Below are 25,896 nucleotides of genomic sequence, written 5' to 3'. Positions count from 1 at the left end.
CAATAATAAATCACTGCAGGGGAAAAGTCAGGAAAGTAATCCTATTCAAAGTACATATTTTTTAAAAGTAGGAATAAAGCCAATAAGGAGTTGAAAGAGGCTTATAATGAAAATTATAAAACATTGAAGAAAAAAAATTTCATGGATTGGGAGAATCAATACTGTTAAAAAGGCCGAACTATCAAAAGTGTAATCCTCATCAAAATACCAGAGACATACTTCAAAGTCTAGAAAAATTCAAATCCTAAAATTCAATCCTAAAATTCAAATGGAAGACAGGTATGGTGACACACATCCATTATCCTAGTACTTGGGAGGTTGAGACAAGAGGATCACAGGTTCAAGACCAGCCTCGACAACTTAGCAAGACTCCCAGGAACCTAGTGAAACCTGTTTCAAAACAAAAAATTAAACCAAGCATGGTGACACACACCTGCAATCGCAGCCTTGGAAGGCTAATACAGGCAGACTGCAGGTTTGTGGCCAGCCTCAGCTACTTAGTGCCCTCTGCAACCTAGTCAGACCCTGTTTCAAAATAAAGAATGAAAAATAGGGCTTATCTCAGAGGTAGAATGCCCCTGGGTTCAATCCCCAGTACAAAATAAATAAATAAATAAATAAATAACAATAGCTGGGTGTGGTAGCGCATGCTTGTAATCCCAGCATTCAGGAGGCTGAGACAGGAGGATCACAAGTTCACTGACAGCCTCAGCTACTTAGTGAGGCCCTCCACAACTTTGTGAGACCTTGTTTCAAAATAAAGAATAAAAAATAGGGCAGGGCGTGTAGCTTGGAGGTCGAATGCCCCTGGGTTCCAGACCCGCCAAAAAAAAAATAATAACAATAATAATAATAAATAGTGCTAGTAGTGTTAACTCAGAGATTGAATGTCCCTAGGTTCAAAACCCAATACCACACTCCAAAATAAAACCTACACTGAGATTCCATCTCATCTCAGTTAGAATGGCAATTATTTTTTAAAAGGCTGGCAAGGATGTGGAGAAAAAAGAGCCCTTATACACTATAGGTAGGAATGTCAATTGCTAAGTCAATTACTACTAAGGAAACCAGTATGCGGGTTCCTCAGAAAATTAAAAATAGAGCTACTGCATGGTCCAGCTGTGCTAAGTCGGCACACAAAGGAGATGCTCGCATATACACGTTAATTCACGGAGTCTGCCTAGGTGCCCGCCAGTAGATGAATGGACAAAGAAAATACATCGTGCCTACACAGTGAATGTCCAGCCACAGAGGGCATGAACTGCCGTCTGCAGAGACAGACACGTGGAGCGCATCAGTCAGCCAAGTCAGACACTGAAAGACAGCATCACACATTCTCCCGCACACGTGGGCACACGCAAACTGTGCTGAAAGCAGAGGAGGGGTGCTAAGAAAGGAGCGGCCATCGCCACGCACCACGCGTGGGAACGGCACACCCAAGCCCCTTAGCTGTACAACTAATACACATCCATGAAAAGCACCACCTGTGCGATAAAGCCCTCGGACTGGACCTGAAGAAACAAAATCAATAAAAGGGCTGTGGGGTTCAGTTGTTGTTTTGCTTCCACTTAAAAGCCAGGCATACTGTTGCTTGTTTTGATGAAGCAGGATAGTCCTAAAGGCCAACTCTGAGTGATTGGTTGTGTACAAAGGATAATCACTGCCAAAAGAAATGACTTAAGAAATTAACAACACTTTACCAGTAAAGTATAAGTCATGTAAGAGCTTCAAATGCCAAGCACATCACCAAGAAAGCCATGTGAGAAATATAAGACCCCTCAGTGTTACTCTGCCTTATACCAGCGCTTGTAACAGTTATAAATACATTATAGTATAATGATTGAAATCTACTTTGTGTGTGTGTGTGTGCATGTGTGTGTGTGTGCACACGCACAGTACTGGGGACTGAACGAGGGGCATTCTATACCCCCCAGCCCCATTTTTTATTCTTTACTTTGAAATGGGGTCTCACTCAGTTGTGGAAGGAGGGCCTCACTAAGTAGCTGAGGCTGTCTGAGAACCTGTGCCTCCCGTCTCAGTCTCCTAAGTACTAGGATCACAAGCACGCACCACCACACCCAGTGAAAATCTTCTTTTAACAACTCTGTTCTCCTGAAACCCAAGGATGCCTGATATCAACTTCTCTCACCCCCAAAAAGTATGATTAAGAAGAAAAAAAAGTCTAAAGACAAGCCTTTAGAAGTCTAAAAAGACCCTGACTACAATTCCACAATTCCAATACAACTATATTTTGGGGACATTTTCATATTTTGAAAACCTTAAGTTCTCTCTGTAACGTCACTCCTTTATCTCCAAGATGAATCCATGCGGGCCTCTCCAGTTATCTCCTCAAGCAATACTTCCTTATTCACCTGACATCTGCCACCGCCAGACAGATGCTTGCAGGGTGTGTGTTCACATGGGCTACTGGGCATTCACCGCAGGGGCGTTCTACCACTGAGCTACGCCCCAGCCCTATTTTATAAGTGTTTCACTAAGTGCTGAGGCCTCACTAAATTACCAAGAACCTGTGGTCCTTCTGTCTCAGCCTCCCAAGTAGTGGGGTTGATTTACAGGCATGCACCACTACACCTGGCAGGTGTTTCCTTTAAATTCACTTTAAATTTTGATAAATAGTAGTCTTAAGATTATCACAGAGGTTCACAAAGAGACCATTTCTAGACTAAAAACGAAGAAATTCTTAAGGGCCACCATAAAATAAAAAAATAAAAAACTGCACCATACAACTTTAGTGGAAGATTACTTAGCTTTTAAGTCTGTAATTGTAACAACTTAGAAATCCTTTCTATGTGGCAACAAAACTAATATAAGTTAGCGGGACATGGTGGTGCATGCTTATAATCCCAGTACTTGGGAGGCTGAGACAGGAAGATCACAGGCTCATGGCCAGCCTCAGCTACTTAGTGAGACTTTCCACAACTTAGGGAGACCCTGTTTCAAAAATATAAAGAAGAGCCGGATGTGGTGGGCACGCTTGTTATCCCCGCGCTTGGGAGGCAGAGACAGGAGGATCGTGCAGGTTTGAAGCCAGCCGTGCTGGCTTAAGAGACCCTGTTTCCAAATAAAATATAAAATAGGTCTGGGAGTGTAGCCTGGAGGTTGAAGGGTTTCCAGGAACCCCAGTACCACTAAAAAAAAAAAAAAAAAAAAAGAAAGAAAGGAAAAAAAAGATACGAAACAATATAAAAGCCAAGCGGCTGAGACTGTCTCTCGGCATCGCTGCAGCTGCTGCTCCAGAGAAGCATGGCGGTCAAGCGCATTACCTTTGGCAGCTCCCACTCCGACCGTGACCCGTCCGCGCTGTAGTAATACTGTCGACCTTGGTCATCCACGTGCTTGAGCCACTGTAAAAATGTAATTAATTTAAATAAAAGTGAGTTTAAGCTGTCACCATAAGAGATATTAGATGTTATTTTATAAATTTCATTTGCTCAAGAACATTGAAAAAAAATCGGCAAACTTGCAGACTTGCATTTTAAGTGTGTAAGTATAGTACTCAATATTCATGTGAATCTTCCTCTTTCCTCCAATGTCATGTTAGTAATTAAGATGCCACTTAGCAACATAACAAGAGACACATGGCCTAAAGGAAGACGTGCTGAGGTACACATGCCCTGGAACACTAATACAGGGCTGTCCTGAAACAGGTCTGAGCCTTCACAAAAGGGACCGGCTTTTCAATCTTAAGTATAAGACTTAATTCAAGCCTCTTTCACACCAACCCTCAGGAGTTACCGCCCTTGGTCAAGGAACCCCACTCAGTACATTTAAACAGTGACAGGAGAACTTCCTGCAACGTGAAGCAGGGGCTACGGAGCAGGAAACACTAACTGCAGCTCAGACAGACGCGATCTGGATTCAGATATGAATGAAACCCGCTGCTTCCTCGGCCCTGGCGCCGCGCGCTGAGGCAGGGAAGCAAGGGGAGGTCTAGCCCACGGAGCCTCCAGTCTGTTCTCTAAACCAGCACAACCAAGCAGCTACTTTCTTAAGTGATACCAGATGCAGAACACACAGAAGATTTCAATATTCATTCTTAGACCAATTAATCACAAAATACTAGATTCATGTTTTTGTTTTATACAAATTTGGTCATAATAGAAAAAGCGCCATAGGCAGTATGACAGTGTAATAATACAGGGTGAGAAAGATACTTCCAGAGAACTATTCCTCAGGCAAAACACAGAGAAAATGTACTCGACAAGGACAGTTAGACACTCAAAGGTCTACTTAGAAGGTCCCTCTGAAGCGGGTTTCATCACCACAGAAAGCACTCTCGCTGTAGCAGTTTAAAACCATCAATCAGCAGTTCCAGTACGTTTTCATGTGGTCACTGGCATGATTATAAGATTAAAATAGTGAATTTTTAACACTACTAACACTACAATACACAACTATTTAATGACAGAATTCTACTAAGAAATATTAGATGAGGAAAAAAAAAAAACCAGGTACCTTTTCATTAGTATAGTCACTGGTATATAGGGTGTGGCCACGTCCATCCAACTCTTCTGACCAACCCCTTGGAGGAGAACCACACTGACTGTCTGACTGGCTGTAGCAAGTGCTGTGGGAGTTTTCTTCTGATGAAAGAAGCTATAAATGGTCAGAAACACAAGGGTTTATCTTCTTTGAATATAAATATGCGGCCATTGAGACTCTAAGAGATTGAACTTACTCGGCTATACGTGCTAAGATATCTTGAATACATATGAATATTTAATTTCAAAACAAATTGATATTTCTCTAAATAGTACATTGTAAGTGGTGAAGTAGAATAGTGGTTAGTTATTTTATCACATTAAATTAACCCTAGAAAAATTTACCGTAATAAAATGTTTTAAGACTAAAGAGTGATAAAATGCTTCCTTCTCTTTGATACTCTTTTTGTTTTTTGTTTGCTTTTTGGTGGTACTGGGGTTCCTGGAAGCCCTTCTACCTCCGGGCTACACTCCCAGACCTACTTTATATTTTTGAAACAGGGTCTTTTTTTTTTTTTTTTTTTGGTGGTACTGGGGTTCCTGGAAGCCCTTCTACCTCCGGGCTACACTCCCAGACCTATTTTTATATATTTTTTTTATTTAGAAACAGGGTCTCCTAAGCCAGCGTGCACGGCTGGCTTCGAACCTGCGCGATCCTCCTGTCTCCGCCTCCCAAGCGCGGGGATTACAAGCGTGCGCCACCACGCCCGGCTTGATACTCCTTTTGAACTGAAATCGCAGGTTAAAAAATGACAGGGTATGTATACAAACACATGTACATGTGCAAACGAAGGGATGAGAGAACTACCTTGGACTGAGCATCTTGAAAAGCATCCTCTATGTATCACTCACAGTGAGCCAAATGCTGGGCAGGTAAGTATCCTCTGACCACTGTTTTAAAGTAGATGGGAAATAAAGGAATAAAAAAGGATCTCACGAAACCTGGAAGGAAGACCAGTGAAGTAGAGGAAGTGTGGGCAGGAAAGGCAGAGCACGGGAAAAGTTAACGACCAACTAGGCTGTGTGCTTACGAACGCACCACAATGCGGCCCACATTCAGACATGTTTGTGTGTCAGGAGATAAAAGCTGAGATAAATGTAAAAATAAATACGCAAATAAAGTGGGTGAGGGAAGATTTAAAACACTAGCATTGTGACGCTGCGTTGTGTGTTCTAATTTATTGGCAAGTTACCCTAATTTGCTCAATCAAATGCTCATAAAAGACGACTGGAAACTCAACTTCAAAAACAAGTAATAATATTGGAAAATTCAAGTATGATACAGAAATTCAGTATGAAAACACAGATGTGGACAATCAACTCCAGACGTAGAAGAGAAGCATTCCAGAAGACTAAGGAAACAATTCTGACTGTCTTTAACCAGAAGCACGTAACGCAACCAAGAAGCAAGTTGCTCCGCAATCATTCTACAAATACCAGATTAACACTTGGCCCTTCCTGGCACCTGGCTACATCAGTTTCTGAAATTCAACCTTACTCAACCACACTGTGTTTCCTATCACCATAATTTGGACTGAAAACTATGGGAAGTAGATTTTCCATGTTGTGAAGACATACAAATATTATTATATTCACAAAAATAAGCATGAACAACTTTGCAGATGTGCACAGCGTGAGCTGTGTTTTGCAATGGTAACACTTTCAAACACTTAATTCAGAATCGGGGTTTTGGATGTGTATGTGGAACTGGGGAAAGAACCCAGAGGCGTTCTACCACTGCACTACACCTTCAGCCCTATTTCATTTCTTATTTTGAAATAGGGTCCGAGTTTCCCAGGTTGGTCTCCTCCTGCCTCAGCCCACCAAGTACTAGGATTGTAGGCATGTGCCGCCATGTCCGGCAGGAAATTACCTTTTATTTTAGTTAAGAGTATACAGTTTTAAGGTTATGTAGACACACATTAAAATCTTTTAGAAACTGGGAGAAAAAAAGAAAGTAATCCAAATTAGTAAAATTAAGAAATAACAAAAACCACTTATCAGTGCTTTTCATGAATTAACTTTCTAGATGACAAAGTACTCATCATAATTTTTCAGTTTTTGTGCAATAAAATATTCTCTTCTGGCTGAGTAGGTAGTGGTGCATGCCTATAATCCTAGTACTTGGGAGGCTGAGACAGGAAGACCACAGGTTCAAGGACAGCCTCAACAACACAGCAAGATTCTCAGTAACCTAGTTCAAAAAAAAAAAAAAACAACAACAACAACAAAAAAAAAGAGGGGCTGGGGTAGACTGACTCTGGGTTCAATCCCCAATACTACAGAAACAAACAAACTAAAAAATATTCTCTTCTGTCATGAAAAGTAGCCTCCAGTGTCTTGGCATGTTTTCTTACTCTGCAGAAGCTGCCGTTATCTTCACACCCTTGTTACAACAGCTAGAAAAATAGCTGCTTAATAACATTAAATAAAAACTGAGAATATTTTTGGCAAGCACTCTCCAAATGTTAATCGTTCTATACTCAACAACTACGGAATCCAGGAGGGTTAGTGACAGTAACTCTGGGGACAGGGCAGCGATCACACAAGTTCTGCTTACAGACAAATGGCTGGGACAAATCCCAGCTGAGCATCTGGCTGAAATCAGGACATCATTCTTTTTAAAAGTACTCAGAGGTCAAAAACTAAGTAGAGCCGGGCGTGGTGGTGCACGCTTGTCATCCCCGCGCTTGGGAGGCAGAGACAGGAGGATCGCGCAGGTTCGAAGCCAGCTGCCCTAGCTTAAGAGACCCTGTTTCCAAATAAAATTGAAAAAATAGGTGTCTGGGAGTGTAGCCCAGAGGAAGAAGGGTTTCCAGGAACCCCAGTACCACAAAAAACAAATAAACTAAGTAGAAGCAAAAATCCAAAGAATCAAATATTTATAAAACTAGCTTTCTCTTTGAAGGTGTTTATGGACCCCCAAACTAGAACACTAGTTTCTCCAGACCATGATCCTGATTCTAGTTAAGTTCCTCCTGACCGAGCCAAGCATAGTGTCACACACCTGTAATCCCAGTACTTGGGAGGCGGAGACAGGAGGATCCCAGGTTCAAAGACAGCCTCGGCAACTTAGCAATATCCTGTTTCAAAATAAAAAATAAAAAGGGCTGGGGGTGTGATTTGGAAGTAGAATGCCTCTGGATTCAAACCCTAGTACAAAAAAAAAAAAGACAATCTGACTGATAGTTGAATTTTCAGCATCAAGAACAGAAGCTGGAAAACATCTGAATAAAATTTTCCATGAAAGAAACAAACAATTAACAGTCAATGTAGAATTATGTATCAACTGAGAATATTCTTCAAAAATAAAAACAAACACATTTCTAGAAGAAAAAAAATATTCTAGCACTAACAGATGCTCATGGGGGAATTAAAAGCAGGTACCTGAAACAGAACTATGTAAGAAAAGAGAAAAAAATATGAGAAAATAAAGTGGTAAAACTGAGAATTAACTTTGAATCATCAGGTCCAATAACAATAAGTAAGGTGGCCGAAAATGGAAGTAAACTATATAAAATCCACGGCACCGTAATCTGTTAGGGCAAGAGGAAATTGGTCAACACGTGACTCTGGGAAGTGCGGGGGCTCCAGTGTCGGGGACAGGACTTGGCAACAGCGGCCCCGCCCACACTCAGGGCACACGATCCCGTATGTGCAGCGCCGGCACCGGGCACTGCTGGACGTCCAGCAGCATCTCTGGATCTATCTACTCCCTAGATGCCAGTAGCCCCCATCCTGTGACGATCAGAAAGTCCCCTAAACACTGCTAATGTCCCAGAAAGCAAACTCACTCCCAGGTGAGAGCTGCTGTTCTGGGGAGCCACTGAGACAACAGGCTTCTTGTGTGAGAGCCCCTGCAGTCACAGTAGTGAAATGTGCTTAAAAAGACAGCAACTCGGCCGGGCGTGGGGGCGCACGCTTGTCATCCCAGCACTCGGGAGGCCGAGACTTGGAGGATCGCGGTTCGTGGCCAGCCTCAGCTACTTAGTGAGGCCCTCTGCAACTCAGTGAGACCCCGTTCCAAAATAAAGAATAAAAAATAGAGCAGGGGGTATAGCTTGGATGTCAAATGCCCCTGGGCTCCATCCCCAGACCTGCCAAAAAAAAAAAAAAAAAAGACAGGAACTCACGCGGACAGGGAGAGCCCAGAGGAGCCAACAGTCAGAGATGGGCAAGCGCTGGACTACCCCAGCATAAGAACGCAGAGTCCACGTGGCGCGCAGAGGGACTGGCAGGACCCGCACCTGGCTCAGGGCCAAGGCCTGGGGGTCCGGGCAGGGGCACCAGCGCAAGCCCTAACTGCCAGAGTCGTCTTCATCACATCTGCTCACAGGCACGACCTCCCCTCCGGGGACATCGTAGCATCCTCAGCTGAGAGAGAGCAGGTATGACTGGGACGGAAGCAGAGAGGGGACCAGCGCAGGGGCGTCTGCAAACTGAATGCTGAGCCCGCCAGCCCTGACCCTCTAGGCAGCAGCTGAGGACTTGCTGAGACTCTGGCCAGTCCCAGTGGAGACCCAAAGGACAGGACACTGGCTGTTCCCCAATAAGCAACTCGCCAGATTCCCGTCCAGTGGAGTTTAAAATGCCGCCATTGAGCCGGGCGTGGGGGCGCACGCTTGTCATCCCCGTACTTGGGAGGCGGAGACAGGAGAATCGCGCAGGTTCGAAGCCAGCCGCGCTGGCTTAAGAGACCCTGTTTCCACATAAAAATATAAAATGGGTCTAGGAGTGTAGCCCGGAGGTAGAAGGCCCCTGGGTTCCATCCCCAGTACCACCAAAAATAAATCAATTAATTAATAAAATAAAATAAAATGCTGCCACTGGGGGGCGGGGGGGCCCACCAAGAGTGTGCGCGTGGATGTCACTGTCAACGTGATTTACATTATGACATGACTGTAACGCACCAATAAAGGCACAAAAATAAGCCTAGTAAAATGCTGCCATTTAATGGTGAAAGAAAACTACTCCTACCCTAGAACCCTACGCTCAGGCCTACAGTCAGCTAAATATGAGAAAAGAACAAGGACGTTTCTCTCTCACACACACACACACACAGTCTCAATTTTACCTTCTCCATGTGACTTTTCTAGAGACGTTTATAGAAGACATGCTCTAGCTACTCTGGGAATATCTATTTTTATGCAATTTGTACAGAAACTAAAAGTATAAGCTAAGACCCTGATAGACAAAGCACTTTCCTCTATTTACTAAAATAGAAAGCTAAAAGGAAATTTTTAATGTCTCTTTATATACTTTTAAACTTGTATATTAATCTATTATTTAGTTTTTTCCCTAAATCTCCCAAATTCTTTTTTTTTTTTTTTTGGTGGTACTGGGGGTGGAACCCAGAGGCTTTCTACCTCTAAGTTCACTAAGTTGCTGAGAGCCTCACTAAGTAGCTGAGGCTGGCTTCGAAACCCTGTGATCCTCCTGTCTCAGCCTCCCAAGCGCGGGGATTACAAGCATGCGCCACCACGTCCGGCCTAAATCTCCCAAATTCTAAAATTTTACTTTACTACTGAAACATAGGATGGTTTATTCTCAAGTCATTCAAGATCCAGAATTCGAATAAAGCTTCCGTAACTTTATGTTATAGTTAAGCATGAACCCCGTGATTTTCGCCCTCATTCTTGAACACTAAAAGTGCAAGTTACCACTAAGGCCGGGCTATAAATAGCCAACTGAGAAAGAGACAAGGGGAGGTATTAACTACAAGCAGCCTGCGCTGCTGGGTGCAGGACGTGCGGCCTCCCGCTCCAGCCCGCCTAGCTGCAGCTGCCTGGAGCCCCTGCAGGGCGCGGCCTCGGCCCTTCCTCCGTCCTCCCGGCCTTCCTCCTATACCTCCAACAGCCCAGAGCGCCTCACTGGCCCACTGAAGCTTCTCCAAAGTGTAACAGAGCACTCCCGCAGCAGCCTGGCAAGGCGCGAGGGAGGGAGGGAGTACGAGGGGCAGTGCAGGCTGTGCTGTCAGAGGCGGCAATGCCCGAGAGGGACTGTCACGACCACAGAAAGGAGCCATCGTTACTTCCTCTACAGTGATCTGGTATCTCTGGCTGACAAGAGAAAAAAGTTACTAGCCATACGGAACCACTGAAGAAAAGCATCTGTTTTAATCAAATAATCCTGTTTATCTCTGGCTGAGTTACATCATCCATTTTCTTCCCTTCTTTTCTGTGAACGTCACTGGCTTATGCAGTAAGTTAGTATCTTCTAATAAGCTAAGGGGCGCCTCGGCAGTAGACAGCTTTGACTCAGTGCTGAAGCCAGAAAGCACAGTGCGAGGTTGGCCATCGCCCGCTAGTTAAGGAGCACAAGCAACCAGCACTAATGGGCCGCGGCTTGCAGAGACTGCTGAGCATGCCAGAGACTCAAGTGTCCTATCCACTGCTCCGAGACACACCGCTGTTCTCCTGCTTCTGAACGCTGCAGAGAAGACGTGCCAAGCGTGGGCTGAGCCCTCAGCCGTACCTCCTGGTCCCCCGGACTCTGGGGGTCTCCTTTGCTCATGCTTGCATCCCGAGTCCAGCGCGGTGGCTTCCAAGTTCTCTCCTGCGTCCCTCGGTTGTAGTAGTAGCAGCGCCCGGAACTGTCTTTATGAGTTTCCCACTCGCCATTAATCTGAATGGCTGGGCTCCCGGGAAGTGGGGGGAGAGCGGACTGGGATATCTTCAGTTCCTGGAGGTTCGCATACACGGGGGAATCTGGCCGGCCTTGATTTGGGGGTGTATTTGCCTGTGAAAAAAAAATTTTTAATTACATGTGTAAAAGTGGCATACTTACAAATAAAATGAAATTAAATAGATTTATAAAAATATATAATAATTTTTTTTTTTTTGCAGAATTAGGGATGGAACCCAAGGGCATTCTACCTCCTAGCTACAACCGCAGCCCTATTTTGTATTCTTTATTTTTAAACAGGCTCTCACTAAGTTGGGGAGGGCCTCACTAAGTAGCGGAGGCTAGCCATGAACCTGCAATCCTCTTGTCTCAGCTCCCAAATACTGGGATTACAAGCGTGCGCCACCATGCCTAGCCCAATAATTCATTTCAAAACAGGGGGGAAAAGTGACAAAGAAAAAAGAAACCGAAAAAAGACAAAACCATATTACCCATATACATTCTAAGAAAATAATGGTTAAAGTTTTAATAATCATAACTTGATTGGAAATAAGCAAAAACTTCAAGCAAAACCCAAAGTGTTGATACTTTCTTTCAGCCTGAAAGAATGCCCCAAGAGGAGCTGTATTCTAGCTCAAGTTCATGACCTGTCACCAAGAAGCTTAATGATGTTGGGTAAGACCACTTTGCCAGTCTGAAAGTGAAATCCTAACTCTCCATGCATACAAGAATTGGACAAAAACACCAAGGTCTTCTTCAGCTGGAAAACTATGATTTTTAGGCAATCTTATTAAAATATAAAAAGCCTTTCAACACACGGATATCTCTGCTTTTACTCAGAAAACTCCTTAAAGAAATATTTTGTATTCTAACCTGTAATTTAAATCAAGAAGACAGCCACGCTTGTAATCCCAGCATTCGGGAGGCTGAGACAGGAGGATTGCAGCCAGCCTCAGCTACTTAGTGAGGCCCTCTGCAACTCAGTGAGACCCGGTTTCAAAATAAAGAATAGAAAATAGTGCAGGGGTGTAGCTCAGAGGTTGAATGCTCCTGGGTTCCGTCCCCAGATCCATTAAAAAAAAAATTAAGATAAGGGAGCACAAAAGAACACGCAAGCTGAGAGGTTGTGAGGTTCTGTTCCTTTTCAGATATAATTTCTCAACATATGCCATAAACAAACAATTTCATCTCTACCTATATTTCCTCATCTGTTAACATCCTAACAAGAAAAAAAAAAGAATCAGTAACTCTGATTTACCTGTCTAATCTGAAGGTTTTTTGTTTGCTTTTAAACAACTCAGTAGATGTAAGCGCAGGCTCCTCCATGTGCTTTGCCCAAGGTCACTGTGCTGTGTTAAGCTGCACAGAACCCCAACTGCTGAAGGACAAGAGCCACACCTGGGAGCGGTGCGCGTCCACACGCAGGCCAGACTCTCCCACTCACCACCCCACTCACCACCGGGACACGGCACCTGAGGCAGATGCGCAGGCGTCCACCTGCAAGCACGGCCTCTGCCGCTAGAGGTCAGCGGCGCGCCCGACCACACGGCGCTCTGGGACAGGGCTCGGCTTACTCACCAATCTTACATCCAATGAGTCTGAAGTGCAGAACTTTAAAAGACAGTAAAAATAATCCAAAACACAAATACATGGCTGTAAAATCGTAACTTTGTATTTTTTACACATGGTAGTTACACAAGTATTGTATTCAAAGATGCAAATTGGACTGTTTTCCTAAAAAGAATGTTAGCTCCAATTTTAGACACTACCAAAGAGTACCTTTCTTTCTTTTGTTATTTTATTGATTGACTGATTGATTGATTACAGTACTAGAAATTGGACCCAGGGGCATTCTACCTCCGAGCTACACCCCCAGTACTATTTTTTATTCTTCATTTTGAAACAAGGTCCCACTAAATTGCGGAAAGCATCACTTAGTAGCTGAGGCTGGCCTCCAACCTGCGGTCCTCCTGTCTCAGCCTCCCAAGTATTGGGATTACAAGAGTGCATCACAACGCCTGGCTCCAAAGAGTACCTTTCTATGAAGAAAATCTATCCATGGAAACAGATACACATTTATTTCTCTTATGGAGTAATTTCATATCCTGGTGAAGTAGCCATAACAATACATTCTAACAAAAACGAATCTGTTAAAATAACAAAACAACTCTGCACAGTAAATCATTTCTCAGAACCTTACCTAGAGAAGTTTTATCCTATCCAACAAGTATCTAGGGAGTCTTTGCCCCTGATACTCGGTTAGAACTTAGGGGGTGTCAACAAACAGCCATTTTATAAATTATGCTTATGAACAAATTCTGCTAAATCTTTGTGAAACAACTAAACAGCTCAAATTAAAACAACTTTTTGAAACAAAAACTGAAATGTTCCATCAAACAGAAACTGTTACGGTTAGTATAATTCTGAACAAAAGACAAAGCCGTGCATGGTGGTGTGCACCTGTAAACCCGCTGTGCTGGGGAGGCTGAGACAGGAGGGTTGTAGGTTTGAGGACAGCCTGGCAATGTAGCAATGTAGACTCCCAGCAACTCAGTGAAATTCTGTCTCAAAATAAAAAACGCAAAGGGCCGGGGTGTAGCTCAGAGGCAGAATTCTCTTGGGTTCAATCTTTAGTATCATGCACCCCCCAAAAAAAGCAGATAAGTAAATAAAGGTGTCATATAAACATATCATACTTGTAAATTGTAAATATAGAGAAAAATATCTTAATCCAGCACTACCCTAAATAAATGAGAAAAAAAGAAGTTAAGAAAATATGTTTTTAGAAAATCTTATACTATAATTCTTTACAGATTAACATGACTGACACCAAGTAATAAGAATTTTATATCAAGTCTGTATTGAATGTGATAAATACAGACTTGATATAAAATTCTTATTAGCAAGTTAAGAATCGTAATACTTCTTTAGCTTTTAAAAAATATTACTGTTGCCAGGCGTGGTGGCACACACTTGTAATCCCTGCGCTTGGGAGGCTGAGACAGGAGGATCGCACAGGTTCGAAGCCAGCCTCAGCTACTGAGTGAGGCTTCAGCAACTTAGTGAGACCCTGTTTCCAAATAAAGTATAAAAAAAGGTCTGGGAGTATAGCCCAGAGGTAGAAAGCATCTGGGTTCCACCCCCAGTACCACACACACACAAAAAAAACCCTACTAGAAGAGTTTAATAAATTGGCCAGATACATGATCACCTAATCAGTTTCCCATACACGAATAATGAAACCTGAGAAAACACAACTGAAAAAAACCTCTCATTTGCAATAGGAAAAGAACTGTTAAACACTGACAATTACCTTAAAAGAAACGTGTAAACCAAATGAGGAAGCACCTAGGACACTCCTCCGGGGCTGGGGGCGTGGGCCTGGTCCTGTGTGCAAGACCTCGGGTAGGACGTCCTAGCAGCAGAAACACTTACTCTGGAACCTAAAATTATGTTTAAATAGATAAGCCCTGCCCCTAAATGAAAAAAGCTTAATTTTATAAACACATTAATCTTCCAAATCTTAATCTGTAAATTCTACATATTCCATGCAATATTAGCACACAGTGTAGTTAGTAACTAACACAACAGATAATAAAATTTGTTGGATAAACAAAGAAACAAATGTAAACAAAAGTATGCCAACATAAATGCCTGAACAAAAGCAAGATTAAAGGCCTGGAACTGGTTAGATGCAAAAAAGAGGGAGAAGATTAAGAAAACCACACACATTTCTAATTTGAGAAACAGGGTGGACATTTGTGTCCCTATTTAAGAAGAAAACTAAGCCGAGCACAGTGGAGCACGCTGATAATCCCAGCATCTGGGAAGCTGAGACAGGAGGATCTTGGTTGCTACTTAGGGAGGCCCTTTGCAACTCAGTGAGATCCTGTTTCAAAATAAAAACTAAGCCGGGTGTGGCGGCACATGCTGTAATCCCAGTACTTGGGAGGCTAAAACAAGAAGATCACAGGTTCTCAGCCAGCCCCAGCTACTTAGTGAGGCCCTCTGCAATTTAGTGAGACCCTGCTTCAAAGTAAAGAACAAAAAATAGGGCCGGGAGTGGTGGCGCACGCTTGTAATCCCCGCACTTGGGAGGCGGAGACAGGAGGATCGCTCAGGTTCAAAGAGAGCCGCGCTGGCGTAAGAGACCCTGTTTCAAAAATATAAAATAGGTCTGGGAGTGTAGCCCAGAGGTAGAAGGGCTTCCAGGAACCCCAGTACCACCAAAAAAAAAAAAAAAAAAAAAAAAAAAAATAGGGCTGGGGTGTAGATCAGAGGTAGAATGTCCCTGGGTTCCATCCCCAGCACCAAAAAAAAAAAAAAAAAAAAAAAAGGGAAAAACTACAGTGCCCTAATGACAGTAATGAAGAGAAAATTATGGCATTAAATCAGTATGCAGATTGAATATTTGCTTATGTAAAGAATAATCTGGCCAGGCGTGGTGGCGCACGCTTGTAATCCCCATGCTTGGGAGGTGGAGACAGGAGGATCACACAGGTTCAAAGCCAGCCTCGCTGGTTTAAAGAGGCCTGTTTCCAAATAAAAATATAGAATAGGTCTGAGAGCGTAGCCTGGAGTAGAAGGGTTTCCAGGAACCCCAGTACCTCCAAAAAATAAGTAAATAATAATAATGATGATGGTGATGATAATAATAATAATAATCTGTTTTTTCACCATGGATTAATGTCATGACGTAGAGAGCTACGGACGGAGAAGGGCAAAGAAACACAACACTTAGATTCTACTAGACCGATCACCTTTGGAAAATCCAAGTGAAAGTGCTCAGATTGCTGATATGTGGACGGGGGCTCCGTACAGAAGTCAGGACTAAAATTATAAATGTAAAAAGTCACCGGCACACACATGGGGCCATTAACTTAAGTGAGCACACAGAGAGGAAGAAACAAAGCCCTGGACAGTGGGCAGCGCACGGTCTAGCGGGGTTATTCTAATCACTGCCGCAGGATATAATTAAGGTCCACACAGAGGACAAAGCGCCAGTAAAGGAGCCACAGAAGCGAGAGAAGTCTGCGAGGAGAGGTGGGGTTTGCTTGGTGGGTAGGGTGGTTTTTTTTGTAGTACTGGGGATTGAACCCAGAGGCATTCTACTTCCAAGCTACACCACCAGCCCTTTTTATTTTTTGTTTTGAAACAGGTTTTGCTAGGTTGCCGAGAGCCTTACTACAATGTTGAGGCTGTCCTCAAACCTGTGATCCTCCTGTCTATACCTCCCAAGTACTGGATTATGGGCGTGTACCAAGACACCCAGCTGAAAGGTGGTATTTGAAAGTTAGAAAGAAATTATCAAAAGAAAGAGACAGACACAGAGACAGAAACCACAAACTGGAAAGCATCTATATAAGTCAAAGATTTCAATGCAGAGCTCCAAAACAAAGTTATTAAAAGAGCCGGACACAGTGGTGCATGCCTAGAATCCCAGTAGTGGGGAGGCTGAGGCTGGAGGACTGCAGGCACAAGACCTTGGTTAAAAAAAAGGCAGGCTCAGAGTAGAACACCTGTGAGTTCAATCCCCAGAATCACCAAAAATAAAAAGACTACCAGCCATGAATATCTGAAAATACCTCCTTCCCTAAGCAACTAAAAAAAGGAAACAATTGGTAATAAACACTTTGAGGCACTGCACAGCAAACAGCGCGGGACCTTGGTCCCAGGAAGAAGGTGACTGCTTCCACTCCCAGGTGTGTGCCTGGAGGTAGTTTCCAGAACTCCCGTCTGGCAGGGAAAACCCACAGCCTGGCAATCTGGAGGCTGGACAGGAGAGAGCACTGATCTAAAATGATGAGGAAGCGGGGCGTGGTGGTGTGCGCAGGCAACCCCAGGACTCGGGAGACAGACAGGCCACAGGCTCAAAGCCAACTCAGGGGAAGCCAGGGGTATTCGACCTCCAAGCTACACCCCCTGCCCAATTTTTTATTCTTTATTTTGAAACAGGGTCTCACTAAGTTACGGAGGGCCTCATTAAGTAGCTGAGGCTGTTCGTGAACTGAGATCCTCCAGTCTCAGCTTCCTGAATGCTGGGATTAAAAGCGTGCACCACTACACCTGGCTGACCCTGTTTCCAAGTAAAAAAAAATTAAATAGGGCTAGGGATGTAGCTCAGAGGTGGAATAGCCCCGGGTTCAATCCCCAGCACTACAAAGTAAATAAAGAGTAACATGAACTAATATAAGAAATGAAAATAATTAATCAGTGAATCTTCAAATCAGGAAGGCAATTCCTCAAAACTGATAAACCAAGAAGAAGGTGAAACTTATGTCTGAAAACTAAATATTCAACACCAAGTGTAAATAGAAGTGCAGAGAGATGAGGTTACTGACAATAAAACTAAAATTTCTAACTCCTGACAATGTCACTTGAAATGCTGTTTGTTCATTTGCTGGTAGGAATCGTTTCTAGTACTTAGGAGGCCAAGGTAGAAGGATCACAAGTTCAAGGACACCCTCAGCAAGTACTGAGACTCTCATCAACCTAGTGAGAGACCCTGTTTCCAAATAAGAAATCAAACTGGAAGCTGGGCATGATGGCACATGCTTGTAATCCCAGCATTCAGGAGGCTGAGACAGGAGGATCACGATTCATGGACAGCCTCAGCTACTTAGTGAGGCCTTTTGCAATGCAGTGAGATCCTGTTTCAAAATAAAGAATAAAAAATAGGCTGTGGGTGTATCTCTGAGGTTGAATGCCCCTGGGTTCTATCCCCAGTACTGTAAAAAACTAAAAAATAAAAATAAAAAAATTGGACGTAGGTGTAGTTCAAAGGTAGAATGCCTCTGGATTTAATTCCCAGTACCACAACAAATAAATAAATAGTTATAAAAATATGGCTGGGGTGCAGCTCAGAAATAAAATGCTGTGTTCAATCCTCAATAGCACCAAAAAGATTAAAAATCAATTAAAATCTTCAATTTTCAAGATATGTGAAAAGACAACAGAAAACTATTTGTATAATGCTAAACTTTAATCTCTAACAAAAAATATGCATGTTTATTATCAACTGCCCAAATCATGGAAAAATTCATTGATTGATCACCCAATAATTTCCCAAGTACTTTTTTTTGTGTGTGTGTGGTACTAGGGTTTGAACCCAGGGGCATTCTACCTTCGAGCTACACACCCAGCTCAATTTTTTATTCTTTATTTTGAAACAGAGTCTCACTAAATTGCAGAGGGCCTCATTAAGGAGCTGAGGCTGTCCACAAACCTGTGGTTCTCCTATCTCAGCCTCCTGAAAGCTGTGAATAAGAGAAGTCAGAAGCCGGGCGTGGTGGCACACACTTGTAACCCCAGCATTTGGGAGGCTGAGACAGGAGGACTGCGGTTCCCAGCCAGCCTCAGCTACTCAGTGAGACCCCGTTTCAAAATAAAGAATAGAAAATAGGACTGGGGCATTGCTAGGAGGTAGAATGCCCTGGGTTCCATCCCCAGTACTGGAGAGAAAAAAAAAGGGCAAAAGGTAGTCAAGAACTGTATTTTTAAGTACCCTGTGATGTGATTTTTATATACATTATTGCTGGAAAGACACTGATAAAACTCCAGTAAATTTAGGGCAAACCAAACTCCCAAGCCAATAAATTTCTGTTATAAGAAACAGAAATCCTTGTAGGATTCTTAAGACCTCACCAGGAGTTGCTTCCTATTTTGCAAATGAATCAAAGGAAGAAAAGTTAAAAGAAAAAGCAACAAGGAGCACTTTCAGCATATGAATAAAATAAAAATTCACTTGCAGATATTTATGAGAACAACCCAACGGTCACCAACAAAATGAACGGTCACCAACAAAAATAAGTGCATTTTTCATACCAGCAGAAAATAAACCATTAAAAGGAAAACAAAAAACAAAGTTATTTTTATGAGCTTTATCTGTCATTAACTAACAAGTGAACTGGGACTAGCACCTCTGCACATGGCCCAGTTTTATATTTAAAAAAGATTTGGCCTGTCCCACTTTATCTATAGATAGATACAATAATCTTCCTGCAATATACAGAAGAAAAAACTGGGGACCCACACACATTAAAAGGTAACTAAGAGTAAAATAATAACAATAATAATATATAAATAAAAAGGTAACTGTAAATTTAGATTGTACCTGCATCCTTATGTTGGGGGGTGCTAGGGACTGAGCTCCGGGCATCCTACCTCTGAGCTACACCTCCAGTCCTTTTTAAGCTGGGTCTCACTAGCTTAATGAGTGTCTCACTACTTGCTGAGGCTATCCTCAAACCTGCGATCTTCCTGTCTCAGCCTCCCATGCACTGAGATTAGAAGGGTGTACCACCACCCCTGGCCTTATTTTTAATACCCAAAATATCAGGATTTGTCAATTATCAGGAAAAGTAGAAGCGATGGCATTAGTTCAAGAATTGCTTCTACAATGAACTCTGGAGAATGGAAGAATGCATATTCTCACTAGGAGCTACACCCCTTGTTTATTAAACAGCATATGCAACTCTATTAATCCTTAGATAACTACCTTAGTATAAATGCAGAATCGTCTGCTAGTGTGGGGGTGCATGCCTGAAATTACAGCACACAGGAGGATCAAAGGATGGGGCCAGCCCCAGCAACCTAGGGGCTCTCAGCACCCTAGTGAGACCCTGTGTCCAGATAAGAAACACAATTGGGTTGGGGGTGTAAGCTCGGAGGATATTCAATCCCCAGTGCAAAAAAAAAAAAAACCAAAGTGGATTTCATAGAGTGTATCAGGACAGCAGTTGTTTGTTTGGTCATTTGTGTCCTGGGGATTGAAGCCAGAGGCATTCTGCCTCCAAGCTACACCCCTGGCTGGTTTTATTTATTTGGAAGCAGGGCTTCCTGGGTTTCTGAGAGCCTTGCTAGATTGCCAAGGCTGGCTTGGAACCTGTGATCCTCCCAAGTACTGAGATCACAAGCGCCACCTCGCCCGCCCGGCCTGAGAGCAGAGCCCAGGCTGCTCCAGCACCGCAGGGTTTCAGGCCCCACACGCTCACAGGTCACACGCGGGAGCTTTCTTAGCTCTGCTGTGGCTTTTCCTTTCCTTGAAGCTCCGAGCCCACACCTGCAGAGCCCCTCACCTTTCTCCCTCCTCCCTGACAGGCAGTGATAAAGCAGGTCACGAGGAGAAAGCCGTGGGGCTGGCCAGGGATCACTTCTAGAAAGCCATACACCAACTTTCTCTTGGAAGTTGTTCCTGTGCTGCTGACCCTCACGAACAGCTACCAGCTGTCAAAAGCACGAACACATCCTGCTAAAGACTAAGGCCACGGCTACTTACGGGCTGTGCACACAGGTGGCCGGCGAAGGGCTGGCGGACAAGGGCGGCCGCCCTGGGGAGCCGACCAACAGGCCAAGCCCCGGGAGTGCACGCGGGAGGCTCACCACAGGGAGAACTGCCTACAGGAAAGAAAGAATTCCCAGCGGGTGGGGGGGCGTGCTTGTACACAGTACCTGGGAGGCTGAGACAGGAGGGTCGCAGGTTCATAGCCAGCCTCAGCAACTAGTAAGGCCTTCAGCAACCTAGTGAGGCCCTGTCCAAAAACAAAAATCTTTTAAAAGAGCTGGGGGTGTAGCTCAAAGGTAGAATGCCCCTGGGTTCAATCTGGAACACTGCAAGTGAATAAATAAATAATAATTCCATTCAAGATCAAGGCCGCACTCCTCTAACTTCACTTTCTGTTATGCCCTAACATGTGACCTGTACTACAAGCCCACTGCCCCAGGCTGACCTGCCTGCCTTGCCTGGTCTCACACCTGCACTGAACATGTTCCTAGGTGAAACCCATTTTACCTAACTAAAGATGCGATCATGAAATCCATATGCTAAAATTCATTCCTGGCTCTGATTTTTAGTCTCCCTGGGAAATCCTACCTAATTCCATTGTTTCCACACAGCCCAAACTACCTCAAAACCTCTGCCTCATGTCTTCCCACAACCTACTACCCCATCATGTCAAACAATGGGCTCACAAGCTGCCCGCTCGAGTCAGGCGTGGTGGCACGCGATTGTGACCCCAGCACTTGGGAGGCTAAGGCAGGAGGACCACAGGTTTGAGGCTGCCCTCAGCAACTTAGCAAGACCTGTTAAAAAAAATAAAAATAAAATTGTGCTGGGGGTGTAGCTTGGAAGTAGAATATCCATGAGTTTGATCCCAGTACCACTAAATAAATAAATAAATAAATAAATAAATAAATAAACTACTCAATCAAAAAATCTCCAAGTCATTTTGTGTCTCTTTACTCCAACAGAGTTCTACTAATTCTCCGCTGTTCATCTGCTATGGGATGGATGACTACCTTATTTTCTCAGAGTATTTCAAGAAATGGAAAGACTCAAATAGAGAGCTGCAAGAAAACAGCATTTACTGGGAAAGCCTCGTTCTTAATTTGCTGAAAGCGTCCGTCCAGGTCCGTCCGTCTCCGGTCAGTACACGCACACGGACTCTCCGGTGGGCGCTCCGCTGGCCGGCGAGCCGCGCTCCCGTTTTCTGCCGAGCGGGTGAGCACCGCGTTCCAGCAGACCTCCTCCCGGGACTGAACCGAGCTCCGCCATCAGCACTCAGGGACCGGCTAAGGAATGCTGGACTCCACCGCGGAAATTTCTAGAGATAAAAAAGTTAATGGCCGGGCGTGGTGGCGCACGCTTGTCATCCCCGCGCTTGGGAGGCAGAGACAGGAGGATCGCGCAGGTTCGAAGCCAGCAGCGCGCGTTGGCTTAGGAGACCCTGTTTCCAAATATAAAAATGTAAAAATAGGTCTGGGAGTGTAGCCCGGAGGTAGAAGGGCTTCCAGGAACCCCAGTACCACCAAAAAAAAAAACAAAACAAAAAAGTTAATGGCGGAACTACAAACGAAAAAGCAGTTACCTGTTGAAAGCATATGCTACAGGCATAAGTAAAAGTTTAGAAGTGGAGGTACCTGGCAGTTATTTAATCTATGAACTCCAAAGCACATAAAAGTTAACATACACTCTTACCATATACATAAATGGCTAACATGCCGTCCTCTCTCTCTTATTTTTGATGACTTAATGTCGTCTTTCATTATTTTCCCCAAAAAATCTGAAGTAAAAAAATTTCAAAAATACTACCTAAGGGAAAAAAGTTTGTAAATTATCATTTGAAACAAATCCAAACAAATAAATGGGCTTTTATATCACATGGACCAATCAAGTCATTGGCAAATTTGTATTTGTTATATATGATACCAATTTCTATCTGTCAACGAACTGACTGATACAGCTGCTTGTATAACCTAGTATACTGATACTAAAATATGCACTTACAAGATTTTTGTTTGTTTTTGTTTTTCGTGGCACTGGGGATTAAACCCAGAGGCAGCCTACTTCCAAGGTACACCCCAGACTGGCAGACTGGTTTTATTTCTTATTTGCCAACAGGGACTTACTAGGTTGCTGGAAGCCTCCCTAATAGCTGAGACTGGCTTCAAGCCCGCATCCTTCCCACTGCAGCCTCTCAAGTACTGGGACTACAAGCATGTGCCATGCCCAGATAGTTATGATAGTTACAAATACTAAAGCATTATGTCTTTAGCTGTTGTGAAAACCTTGTCTATCACAAAAAATATTAAAACTATTTTCAATCATTTTAATGCTCATTTCTCACCAAAGCAAGAAATACTTAAGTCCTGAATTCCTTCAAAGATATTCAAAATAGATACTTGGATACATACAGTATGAATTTACACATATACATACATTAAAAGGAACAGAAGGTCCTATGTAAAGTTCTGTAACATTTCTGAGGCAGAATTATTGCTGAATTTTTTGTTTTTAATCAGTTTTTTTTTTTTGTTTTTTTTTTGTGGTACTGGGGTTTATGGAAGCCCTTCTACCTCCGGGCTACGCTCCAAGACCTATTTTTTATATTTTTATTTGGAAACAGGGTCTCTTAAGCCAGTGCGCCTGGCTTCGAACCTGCACCATCCTCCTGTCTCTGCCTCCCAAGCACAGGGATTACAAGCGTGTGCCACCACACCCGGCGCTAATCAGTATTTTGTGAGTGTTGATTTAAAAGAAAAATGAGACCATCTAGACAAAAGCAAGGTTCGCAGCTGGGCATAGTGGCGCACATTTGTAATCCCAGCATTTAGGAAGCTAAAACCGGAGTAGACAGTTCACAGACAGCCTCAACTACTTAGTGAGGGCCCCCACAACTTCAGTGAGACCCTGTTTCAAAATAAAGAATAAAAAAAAAAAATAGGGCAGGGGGTGTAGCTCGGAGGTCGAATGCCCCTGGGTTCCATCCCCAGACCCATAAAAATAAAAAATAAAACTATATAATAATTCTGGAGTGATCTTTAGGAAGTTCTACGGCTACGTAATAAGGCATAGAACACTTGTGATGGTACCTGTACTAGTATTGGAAAGAGGTTTTAAAATATATTAATGTATCAGTATTTAAAGAGAAACAAATGGCCTAAGGGAAATCTGAAGAAATCCCAGATCCAGGAAAAACAATTTCACACATCTTGGGGGATGGAACAAGAGGTGTAGAGGGCTGTGTTTGGAGGCAGGACAGCACCCCCCCCCTTCCGGGGCAAATCTGGCTGGAGACAGCAGAGATGGGGCTAGAGATAGGGCTAGTATATCTTCAGATCAAAGGACCTGCTGCGGACTTGGTTGAGATAAAAACACTCGGTAAACTGGAGTTCTTTGGTATATTTCATCTGAATTGCCCCCCTGTGCCTCTCCCTCGGGCACAGGGCTGTAACTATCTCCTGTATTTCTATCTTTTTAATAAACTTCTTTAAATCTTCAGCAACTGTCCAAGCTCTGCATATTTATTCTTAACTTAGGACAAGAATCCATGGTTTTTCTGTTTGTGTGGTTGTGGTGGGAGAATTACTTCTCACCTCACACACCAAACACATTTCACCGCAACAGTACCCATGGAGGTCAATACTCCAAGTATTAACCAATTCCAAGTTTTAACCAATATCGTATATGCACTGAAGAGCCTTAAATCAAAAAATGGGGGAAGAGTCAATCAGCTGCTAATTTTTTTAAGTGTGTGTGTGTGTGTGTGTGTGTGTGTGTGTGTGTGTGTGTTACTAGGGGTAGAACCCAGGGGCTTTCTACCTCCACGCTACACTCCCAGACCTATTTTATACTTTATTTGGAAACAGGGTCTCACTAAGTTGCTGAGAGCCTCACTCAGTAGCTGAGGCTGGCTTCTCCAGCTCCTCCTCTTCATCAAAAAGTAGCTCTCAGTTCTGAATTATTAGCAAAGACTCTCCCGCACACACTCATTCTCATCCCTTCCCTCCCTCAGGCTCCACAGAGTCAAAGGAAGCCCTGGCTGTGTGGAAAGTGGTCCTGCCCAAGGCTCACTGAGATGCGGCAGCCCCTTCAGCTCCACATGGCTCCGTACATTCTTGTCCCTCTCCACAGGCACCTGAACACTCCCGGGAGGAATCAGAGAAACTCTGGCAGAGAAGGAAAGTCCGCTCAGATTTCCTGCACGCTGGCCAGCACTTCCGCGTCAGGCATTGCTGCTCGTCGGGATGAAATGGCCTGAAAGTGGTAGAGACGCCCAGTTCCTTCTAACAAATGGAGTGCTGCCCACAGGAAGGAACAGCAGGCTACCAAAATGGCCAGTCTTCACGCTCTTGCTCAGTGAGTAAACTAACACAACAACTATGTGGAGGGGAGGGAGGCAGGGCTGCGGAGGGAAATAATACACCAAGCGATGTGTGCACACATGCTTGTATCACCATGAATCTCATTATGCCAATAAAAGGGTAAAATTTTTAAAAACTAGAGCTGGGCGTGGTAGCACATGCTGGTAATCATCACAGTGCATGGGAGGCTGAGACAGGAGGATGAGTTTGGAGGACAGCCTCTGCCACTTGTGAGGCCCTCTACAACTTAGTGAAACCCTGTTTCAAAGTAAAGAATAAAATATATGGCCAGGCGTGGTGGCGCACGCTTGTAATCCCCATGCTTGAGAGGCAGAGACAGGAGGATCGTGTTGGCTTAAGAGACCCTGTTTCCAAATAATAATATATTTTAAAAAATGGGTCTGGGAGTGTAGCCCGGAGGTAGAAGGGCTTCCAGGAACCCCAGTAACACCAAAAAGATAAAAATAAAAATAAAATAAAATAAAAAATAGAGGAGGGGATGTGGCTTGGTGGTAGAATGCACCTGGGTTCCATCTTCAGTACTGAAACAAAAAAAAAAAACTATATACAGCCAGGCACCACAGCACATACCTGCGATCAGCACTTAGACTCTCAATGGCCAACAAAGACTGTTTCAAAACTAAACTAAAAAGGGTTGAGGGTGTAGCTGGAAGGAAGAATGCCCTTGGGTTCAATCCATAGTACAACAAACAAACAGAAACAATATTCATAAAAACAATTATGTATCAGACATTTTTCAATTACTATTTAAGTCTTTAAATCTATAGCTAAAAAGTTAAAAAAAATACTAAATTTCTTCTCATTTGATTGTATCTAAAGAACAGCCGACTAATAAGTTATTGTAACAAACAAAAACATTTTTATTAAAATAGCATTAACAAGTCAGGTGTGGTGACACAAGCCTGTAATCCAGGTACTTGGGAGGCTGAAAACAGATTCAAGACCAGCCCTTAGCAATTCAGCAAGGCCCTCAACAACGAAAAACCAGGCATTGTGGCACGCACCTATAATCCAAGTATTCGGGAGATAAGACAGGATGATCCCGGGTTCACAGCCGGGCTCAGCAGCCTAGTGAGGCCCTGTTTCAAAATAAAATAGCACCTGGATG

The 25,896-nt window shown here is 43.5% G+C and overlaps 1 protein-coding gene across 3 annotated transcripts in view; it reads right to left on the bottom strand.

The window, feature by feature from the left end:
• ARHGAP12 (Rho GTPase activating protein 12) overlaps positions 1-25,896 on the bottom strand; it is a gene marked incomplete at both ends in the record, with an annotated part of 90,383 nt that overhangs the window by 38,321 nt on the left and 26,166 nt on the right. For all 3 annotated transcript variants that reach the window (XM_080716924.1, XM_080716925.1, XM_080716926.1), the window contains 3 exons: positions 3,285-3,365; positions 4,477-4,617; positions 10,977-11,240. In XM_080716924.1, the coding sequence (XP_080573050.1) occupies positions 3,285-3,365; positions 4,477-4,617; positions 10,977-11,240 (486 nt within the window). The remainder of the gene's footprint in view (positions 1-3,284; positions 3,366-4,476; positions 4,618-10,976; positions 11,241-25,896) is intronic.

The sequence above is a fragment of the Muscardinus avellanarius genome (assembly GCF_963383645.1).
Source record: "Muscardinus avellanarius genome assembly, chromosome: 20".
Classification (NCBI taxonomy): Eukaryota; Metazoa; Chordata; class Mammalia; order Rodentia; family Gliridae; genus Muscardinus; species Muscardinus avellanarius.
The sequence above is the reverse complement of the archived record's forward strand: the minus strand, read 5'-3'. Positions and strand labels throughout refer to the sequence as shown.